The sequence below is a fragment of the Coturnix japonica genome, assembly GCF_001577835.2.
Source record: "Coturnix japonica isolate 7356 chromosome 1 unlocalized genomic scaffold, Coturnix japonica 2.1 chr1random1051, whole genome shotgun sequence".
Classification (NCBI taxonomy): Eukaryota; Metazoa; Chordata; class Aves; order Galliformes; family Phasianidae; genus Coturnix; species Coturnix japonica.
Genome location: NW_015438971.1, coordinates 1 through 10,147, shown reverse-complemented (window position 1 = coordinate 10,147; position 10,147 = coordinate 1). Strand labels below are relative to the sequence as shown.

Sequence of the window (10,147 nt, the reverse complement as noted above, 5' to 3'; positions counted from 1 at the left end):
TGAACGCCTTCCTGTGTGACATGGTGTAGGGAGCCTGCTTTGGCAGGGGGGTTGGACTCGATGATCTCTAGAGGTCCCTTCCAACCCCTACAATTTTGTGACTTTGTGATTTTCTTGGGGAAATTGTTTTGGAAAGGTTCTTACCTGTGTCCAATTAACCAATCCCACCGTATTTGAACTGGATTTCATGTGCATTCTTAGAAATCATCCTTAACACACATTGTTTGCATTACTGATCACATGAAGTAATTCTTAATGCTTCCACAAGAAGGGTAAGCAAACTGCAAATGCTGCTGTTGGACAGTTTTCTTATACTGAGCTCTGCCAGTGCAGTTACTTACTGCATTTACATTGATAACAGTGAGGCATCGCTAAGCAGAAGCTCCCATTGTGCCAGCTGCTGTACAGACAACTGAATGATCAGTGCCTCCAACAGTTTACTAGAACAAGAACCTGCAGACTTGGTTAGTCCTCAGGTCCATCAGAGACACTAAGGTAAATAGGGGATTCACCCTGTTTGTTTTCTTTTGAGGGAGGTTAGCTGTCATTTAGAGCAGCCCACTGCTCTGGCTGTGTGTCACATTGTCTGCTTTGCTGTGATTTGTTTGTTTGTTCACATTTTTAAATCCAACACAATTAATTTAAAGAATGGAACTGAGTTTACGAGGCAGTGCTGCAAGGAGTTTGTTTCAGGAAATTAGAGACAGACCATTATGGGGATACTTCAGTTAAATTAACTGACTTCTTAGTAGACCATTATATTAACTAGGTACAGTCTGTTTCTAAAACATCCCTTGAAAACAAAATTATCCTTTTTCTTCTGAGGAAGCTGCATGTATTTTCAAACTTACTGCCATTGCAGCGTAGTCTTTAGTCCTGGAATAAAAGTCATTCAAAATTAGATAAAGCTTTTAGAAGAAGTTTGGTTCGTCTGGTAAAGATCAGAAAGATCACAGTGAGGAGAAACACTGTGACTGAGTTGAAGTCATCCTGAAGTCATAGACTGAAATGATTAATAAACCTTCTAATTGATTTTCAGAAACTAAATTGCTCGGTGGCCATCTGAACTTAACAGTGGCACAGGAGTGCTGTTCCAAGTTACAAGGCATTGTAACCTATATGTTATGTACAAGTGGGGGGTGTAATAAAACAAGAATTACCTTTTCAGTAGTGCTTGTATTGATTTTTGTACCTATCAGAAAAAGATGATATAATTCATTAGGTATTTGACGTGGACTGTAGCACACCCATCATGAACAGGTCAGTGCAATGCAAGGAGTGTGCAGCCACACAAATCTCCATTCAGCTCTACAGAGCAGGAGAGCTGTTTCCCTTCACTTAGTGCAACCACAGGAAGAAGGCAGGCTCCCTTCTGAAACAATATCAGCTTGCTCCTCTGACAAAGGCACATACAAACAGGCTGGTTTGGGCGCATCCATTAACTACAGCTTTAAGAAGGGAGGGTTCAGAGTCTCTCTGATAGAGAAGCAGGGAGAAAAGGCAGCAGTGTCAGGCTCAAAGCTGCAGAAGAAAAACAAAGTGCTTTAGGCAGAAAGATAAGACACGTGAATAAAGGCAGATGCAGGGCTGGGCTGAAGGGTTCAGTCTACTTTCAATCAAAGTCACAGGCAGATTTGCGAGGTTCCTAGTACACATTAGTTCTGCTTCCCATTTCCAACCAGGATCTCCTCTGAAAGGTCTGCAAGAAGGGCATGCAGACATCATTGCCATCTTCCCCATTTTAGAAGGAAGGCTGCTATTTCATCATTACTTTTTCATCCTGATCCCACCCTGTCCCAAGCCAAAGGCTTTCAGTCTGCTAAAGGAAATACTTTCCTCTCCCTTCCTTTCCACAGACAATGAATTATGGTGCTGCCAGTAACACAATGCTAGTTTTCCACAGTGCTAGTTTTAAGACAATTAATTAGCTGAATCAAAGTGTTCTGTACATGGGAAGATATTATTTCTGGAATAATTTAGGATCTGTATGAAATAATTGCAGCAATGGAAATTTGAATGTCCTTTATGTGTAAGCTGGATAACATGAATCTTTGCCTATCACCAGCTCCTCATCCTGACCTGAAGAACTTGCAGGACTATGAAGTTTATTCTTCTCCTAAGAAAATGATGAATAATGGAGTTAAAACCTTCTGCTTGCTGTTAGAATCTGATCTCGCAGCATTTACCGAAGAGCATAATGATGTCAGTGGATTTTCTGCTTGTGAAAGAACACAGAGAGGGCCAGTCTGGTTTTGTCTAAGGTCTGTGCTTGGTATCTTGTCTCTGATAGAGTCTTTGAATTCTCCAGAGTGCTCTGCTAGACTGTAGTCAATTTGAGGGATTTCCTGAGTGATGCAGTTTGTCTATTTACTAAACCCCATCAGCCTCTTGTTCAGTGCTTGTTCAGTCTGCTGTGGAATACAGACAGCCTCTTTGCATTCAGAACATCTCTCCCAAGCAGATCTACAAGGCGACCAGCTGCTGCTTGGAGAGCCCTTTTGTTTGTTTGTTTGTTTGTTTTGAATCTGACTCAGTTATATTTGGCAGCCCTGGGCTCTTGTACTTGAAGGTTAACTGTGGATATTTATCTTCTCTGTCTGGAGCACTCATGGTTTTGTATACCTCTGTCATATCTCCATCAAGTTTTCTCTTTTCTAGTCTGCAGCATTGTAGCCAACTCAGAAATCATGCTTCCTGGTCTTTATGACCATTTTATTATTTATGCTATTGGGGAAAAGTGCCTTGTATTGAAGGCTTTTCTCTTTCAGCTGCAAGATAAAGTTTGCTGAGGAATGCCTTTTTAAAAGCTACTAGGGCTAGATAGCACTTATTTGCCTGGTTGCTGGAGTGAGATCTGGATGGTTGCATTAGGAAAGTTCCTTTCACAAGGTCTAAAGACACAGAATGATCACAGCCATCCAAGCAGGACATTATCCAGGATAACAATGGGGGAAATGATGGCGCTGGGAAAGAAGCTGAAGCCAACCCTGCTTTGAGAGGCTTCTGCCACTTGAAGAGCACAGCCTGGAATCACCTCCTGGGATCAGAGGTGAAAAAGGGAATGAAGAATATTATCCTTGTTTGTGAAGGAGCATCAGTGCCTATATCTATAGCACTTATAAAACGCGATTATCAACTTCTTAGATGAGTTCAGCTCCTTCTTTGCAGTGATCCAAACCATATCCCATTTTTGTCATGCGTTTCTGCTCCAAAACCACTTGAGTTATTTTGATTTACTCATCTATGCCAAAAAATAAAATAAATAAAGAAAGAAAAATTAAAAAGAAGAAAAGAAAAAGAACACCAACAAAAACCAATTAAGAAAACCTGAAACTGATCTTTGTGGTATCTTTACTCAATACTTCACAAAATACCCTTTATTTATGGTTACTTTTCATATCCAGGCTGTTTGAATCAATGGGAGGGTAAGCTCACATTCAAACCCTTTCCAGACATACTCTATGAACCATTGCTGGGAATGCAGAAAAGATCTTTCTGAAATGTCTGGAAAACAAACCGCTCCCTGTCATCTAAATAAGACAATTTCAGATGCAGTTTTCTGTGACTAAATGAAGTTATGCAGAGAAATCTAAGCCTTATCTATCTTTACGCTCACCTCTCTGTAATGCGACCACTGCTCCTAATTATACTTCAGTGTTCGAATTGTTAGAAAGCGTGACATGAAATGTGATTAACTGAAAATCAGAGGGAGCTCCTTTAATGGAAGATATTTGTTGTATTCAAAATGTTCTGAAGCTGCAATTTCTCCTTACTCGTATGATAAAATATAGTTAATTCTTGACTGTTAGGATAGATTTTCTGTCTCATTTCAGTTGGAAAAATGCTCCATGTTTATGTAACTAATGTTTGTGTCCAGTCCTATGCAGGCCAATCACTACCTTTAAAATGTCTCTTCTCACCTTTTCCATCCTGCCTCCCTGCTAAGACGATTAGAGACCTAAAATCTTTATTATCATTATTATTATTCTCCTTCTGGAACATATTCAAAATCTTTTCAGAGGAAGGATCTCCTTCCAAAATTAATTCTAGTGAATGGTCTGGAACACAGTGAGCTGAAGAATAGAAAACGTCACTACTCTTGGGAGTTTTGTGCCAAAAAAGTAAATGCAATGAATGAAGAGCTTTTCAACCTCCATATGAAAGATCTGCTGGAAGGAGAATTTGTTTTGTCCATGCTGTAACAAGTGTGTGCCCAGCGCAGCCAATTTCGTGTAGTGCTGCTGAGAGCATTTCTTAGCATGTTACCCCATGACCTCTGCAAGCACAAATAATAGGGATTATCAGTATCTTGTGGTCAGTCAGTTTGTCCATAAGGAACACAAAAGGATTCAGGTTTCTGGACATTGGCCTGTGTATTTTGTATTAGAACAAAGTTAAATGAATGTTTGTGTGAAACTGAATGGGACGGAGTTTAAAGCTAACAAGCATTTGACAAACTATCTGTAAGTATTATTTTGTGAACACATGCAACAGTTTGCTAACAACATGTGTTCTCAAAATACTCAGCGTTCAAAATTGGCACTAGAAATGTTCACTTCAAGAACGTTTAGAAATACAATTTTTTTAATTTTTTTTTGAAATATGAATTCTTTTGAATATAAGAAAAAATGAAAAACAAGCATTTACATATGGGGGAGTTAAAAAATTCCAATTAATTTCAAAAAAGCAAAGATATTTATTAACTTACAGAGACTTTAAAGAAACCACTCCATGGAAAAGCATCCTGTTCACAAATAAAGTGAAGATGTATTTTAATTTTCCTTTTTTTGTCTCCTGTTCTTTTCTTTGCAGATCAATAACACGATCTTACTATCGCAATTCTGTTGGCGGCTTGCTGGTCTTTGACATCACAAATCGACGATCTTTTGAACATGTGAAAGACTGGCTGGAAGAAGCAAAAATGCACGTACAGCCCTTTCAGATTGTATTTCTGTTAGTAGGACATAAATGTGACTTAGTGTCACAGCGTGAGGTGACAAGAGAAGAAGCAGAAAAACTGTCGTCTGACTGTGGTATGAAATACATAGAAACCTCAGCAAAAGATGCCACGAATGTCGAAGAGTCTTTTACAATCCTTACACGAGACATCTATGAACTTGTAAAAAAAGGAGAGATCACAATACAAGATGGATGGGAAGGTGTTAAGAGTGGCTTTGTTCCAAATGTTGTACATTCATCAGAGGAAGCTGTAAAGCCCAGAAGACAGTGCGTCTGCTGAGTTTGTAGCATGCCAAAGAACACATCAAGTGTTCGGAAGATGATGCCATCCTAAAACCAGAATAATAATTCTGAAACAATGTTAGATCATGACATAGCTCAATCACAGAATGGTAACTTGCTTTTGTATCCTTCTGCCTATTTCATAACTCCATAACATTTTAAGGTTTTGTTTTGCTTTGTTTCTTTTAGAGAGTACAATAACTTGTGTGGTCTTCAGGAAAAGAAATATTGCTAAAGGAAACATTAATCCTACAGCAAGACGCATTGAAAGTGCAATAGTCATTAAGACAACATCCTCTCTTGGGCTCTGTATTTTGAATACAGTTTAAAATCAGGCCTTGTTAGCTGAGGATGAGACAAGCTTTATACTTGCATTCATTCTGCCTTAGTTTTGGACAGGAAAATATCATACCTTATACTTTTTTAGTGTAATTCTTTACTCAAGTGCAGCACTGCTTATCAACATTAAAGTTTAGTGCATTGTAGAATTTCATAAGAACAGTAACTTAATAAAGCAAGCTGAAAGAATGTTCCAATAGCAAACACTTTTGATATGACTGAATACAAGCCTTACTAAAGAAAAAGAATGTTTTAGAAAAGGTGATCTATTTGTATATTGAAAAGGGGAATAGAAGCAATGAAATTTAACAATGAAATTTATTATTGAATATTTTCTGAACTTCCAATGAAACAAAATGTTCCATTGTTCACATACGATCCGGCTGCTTTTTGAGTCCTGTACAAAACAGGTTACCCAGCTACCTGAGTTCCATTTTGGAAGCCAAATCCTCAGCTGGATTGTGATCACAGCCACACCGATACCTAAAGAATTATATTAATTTACACAAGTAAGTTCCATATTAGCTTTAAAAAATAGAACTACTTCGATCTAGAAGTAAAAATAAATGTTAAAGTGCTGCAACCCGTAGGGTTCCAGGGTCTGAATTCTAGCAAAATAAGGATTAGTTTGGTCTCAGCCAGTAAATGTAAATAAAGGTTTTAAAGCCAAAACTATCAGAGTGTTTGAAGAGGAAAGGATTTCTAAGTTAATACTTGGCTACAAACAGTAAAGCTGGAGAAGCACTGTTCTAAGACAGCAACACACAGTAGCTTTTAATAACAATAATAATAGGAAAAATCTGTGGTTGTGTAGCATTTTACTGAGCTTGAGGTCATCTTCCTACTACTTCTCTGAACATAACTTACAATAGCTTTACACAAACTATGCCCTATATGTGTAACACTTAAATACCAAATAAGTCTATGTCTTTTTTATCTCTAGCACTATAATAAGATGACTCGATCTCCAGAGTTGATAAGCACCCACAGTTTATCTGGGCATACTCATAACCTCTGAACATTAAGTCAGTTATCTTCATATAAAGATATATCAGGCTACAGTTCTCTGTTTTTTGACACCAGAGAACAAGTTTATCTAGTCTTAATTATGTCTTCAACAAACACAGAATCAGTTTTCCTTCAGATTACTTTTGCAATCCTTTTGTAAATATGCCACGACACTAATACAGGTTGTTTGATTCCAGTTAATTTATTCATTTAGGGCCACTAAAATTACTGACTTCAAAAGGAACTGAAAGGTTAATTTTTCAATAGCCTGAGTCTCACTTGCACTGAGGCCCAGTTATACTGTCATGGAAGGGTACAGAGGCCTTAATATAAACAGGAATCAGCCTTAATTCATTAGCAATTAAAACAGTTAGCTTATTCTAGTCACAGCACGCCACAGAGTAATTGCTGTCAGTCTGATTCTCTATTAAACTACACTTTTTAGTCATTTACACCAGTTCCATTTTGATTTGAGGGCAGTTCAGGCACTCTTTGAGTAAATGTAAATGACTACAGGTGCCAAAAGCGAGTGAAGAATCAGGCTGTATGCATTTGATACTGATCACCCTATTATTCTAGGCCTGTGTTGTGTGTCTCAAAAGATTTTTTAGTTGCTTAAAAATAGAGAAAGGACCAATGAATAAATCGGAGGGTTAGGAGTCAATAGAGCCAAAGTTTACTTCTGGGTCACTGTGTGTTTCTGAGCAAGGCATTTTAAGTCTGCTGTGCCTCATCAGTATCTCAAACATTGAGATAATTGTTCTTCCTGGCATTCACAAGGACCTTTGAGTACCAATCTGACTGTGTGATCTCTGGTCTGGGCTCTTTTCCATCTGTGATAGCTGTCGTAGAGTGTTCAGCACCATGGGATGTGGATATCGCTTTTTTCTGCCATACCAAAAACAATCAGAGATGCACACAGCTCTATAACTACCAGGTATCGCTATTGTTACAAATCGACATTTCACGTTACTTTCATGTTAAAATCTTTAAACTTTTCTTCCTGAATACTCTGAGCTTTTTTTTTTTTTATTTTATTTTCTGTGTGAAAAAATATCTGTGTGTGTGGGGCTGGCAGGGAAAGGACTGGGAGGAGAGGTAAGGGGATAGGGGGTATGCACAGAGAAATAACAGTCATCAGAACGAAGCCTTAATGATCTCAGCTGTGAATGTTGAACCTGTAGTGTCACACTTACTGCAGTGGGAGTAGAATTTTAACCAGATTCAACTGTGTAAGGAGCTGGTGTTGCCAATGCAGCAAGAAAAGAAATTCACTGCTTTTTAAAGTACTGTGCACACAGTTGTCTTATTTGTAATTCCTAAAGATGTAGATTAATGTGTACATTCAAATGTTGTCTATCCTGATGGTGTATTAAACCAACACTGCGCCTTCTCACTACACATTGCACTTAATGAAAATGTCTGATAAACGGGTTACATGCTGAAATATGTTGTTTTGCATTCATAGGCTTTGCAATAACTATGTAAGTAACTGCTTGAATATGCTGTAGAAGAGATAATAGTTCAGTGCATTGCTTTATTTTTTCCCTCGAGGAAGGAACAAAATGATGCTTCCTGTTAATACCAGAATGAAATTTCCAGAAATTAAAGAAATCTCTTTTGGCAACCAGGCTAAGACACAGAAAATATTAACAACAAAACCCTTTTACAAACTGAAGTTTGGTAAATTCAGTTAGGAAAAGCCTCTTAAAATAGGAACCTGTTTGTTTTTGGATTCACAGACCCAGCAGGGGAATGGGTATAATATTATATACTGTTTTTATCTCCTCGAATGTTCAGCTTCATTGCTTTCAGTTTGATGAAGAAGGCTTCCTCTGCTCATTTAAATACTTACCCATGAATTCTTCAGATCTTTTAGCTTGCTTATAATTCTGTCCTATTCAGAAAACATGCTATAGCAGCATGCCTTAAGAGTCAACCCAGGAAAAACATTTAGAAGTAACTTACATTCATAGCATTCATTTATGCCTTCATTATGGAATTTACCGACTGATGCAAGTCTGCTGTATATGATTAGATTCCTGGTGGCTGCCCTGTGCTTGTAGAAAAGAGCAGAGGTGTGATGGAACAGCCAAGTACACAGAGTTGCTGTGCTGAGACCCCCCCTGCTACAGCCAACTTGCACCTGGTACCCAAACTGCTTGTCTTAGTGCAAAGATGTGTGGACCTACAATGCTCACAGGCACTTCAGTCCCGGTGATTCAGCTCCCTCATACTGTACGTGCTTCCTTGCTCTCTCTTTACTTAATTAATGTCTGGGGAAGCATATTTCCACTACCTGTAGACCCAAGCAAGCAACATCATCTCCTCCAAGACTCCAGCCTTGCTTTTCACCCTGACACAGCCACCTCAGAAGCCTCTGTTCACCCTGAAAAGAAAGGAGGGCTGAGGATCTCTGCATGGGCATGGAAAGGGGAGGACCACCAATCATAGACGTGCTGGGCTGTTAAAAAAATACTCACACATCAAACCACAATTGTCTATAGCTAGTGTTAGCATTGCTCATCTCTAACCTAAACCTCCCCTGTCTCAGTTTAAAACCATTCCCCCTTGTCCTATCACTATCCACCCTCATAAACAGCTGTTCCCCCTCCTGTTTATACTTTCCCTTCAAGTACTTGAAGGCCACAGTAAGGTCTCCCGGAGCCTCCTCTTTTCCAAGCTATACAAGCCCAGCTCCCTCAGCCTTCCCTCACAGGATAGGTGCTCCAGCCCTTTGATCACCTTGGAGGCTCACCCTCCTCTGGACCTGCTCCAAGAGCCCTACATTTCTTAAGATTAATAATAATGTCATTGAATGGATTTAAAACTGGAAGGACTTGATTAAAAAAATAAAATCATCTTCCTGACTTCAGAGATTAAAATGAATATATCATATGGGTGCATGTATATTTATGTCCCAGCCTATTTCCAGTAGTAATTCAAGGCCTGGATTTAGAGACAGGTTGCTTGAGGCTTTCATCTGGAAACTATCTCTCTACCTATGGTGTCACTTCACTCAGCAGTATTTCCTTCTCTATGAAGCAAATACAGCTGTGGAAAAGCTGGATTTACTTTGGAGCAAGGCAGAATTGTTCCAGTGTATGTGCAAATCTTACAAAAGTAATGCAACCAAAGACATGCCAGCACAGGGTAACATCAAGACTATGAGGTTGTACAGGTTTCTGGTGACAATTTGCCTTGCACAATACTTAATTAGAGGGAATGTTGCCCATGTGTAAAGCAAACTACATTGATTCTGAGAACTCAAAAGTATTTTTCTAAGCAGCAACATGGAAGAGCTGTACTCACAAGCTCCTCCCTGCAATTGTTCTCCTTGGAGCTGCAGCTCCCACAAGCAGCCACTGAAACAGGAAATACAGAAATCCACTGCTTCCCAAGGACCAGCCACCGGGAATGGCTGGGTATCAACCAGTGAGACACTGCGCCCACCTTGCAGACTTCTTCCCATTCCATCTTCTGCCCTGCGGGTCCTTCACAGAATCACAGAATCACAGAATTGTAGGGGTTGGAAGGGACCTCTAGAGATCATCGAGTC

General features: G+C 39.2%; 1 protein-coding gene across 1 annotated transcript; it reads left to right on the top strand.

The window, feature by feature from the left end:
• The first annotated feature begins 2,043 nt into the window (after nucleotides 1-2,043).
• On the top strand, nucleotides 2,044-8,215 carry LOC107306751 (ras-related protein Rab-39A-like). Its single transcript, XM_015850096.2, has 2 exons — nucleotides 2,044-2,261; nucleotides 4,813-8,215. The coding sequence occupies exons 1-2, from the start codon at nucleotides 2,044-2,046 to the stop codon at nucleotides 5,237-5,239; spliced, it is 645 nt and encodes a 214-aa protein (XP_015705582.2). The 3' UTR covers nucleotides 5,240-8,215.
• Nucleotides 8,216-10,147: the final 1,932 nt, after the last annotated feature.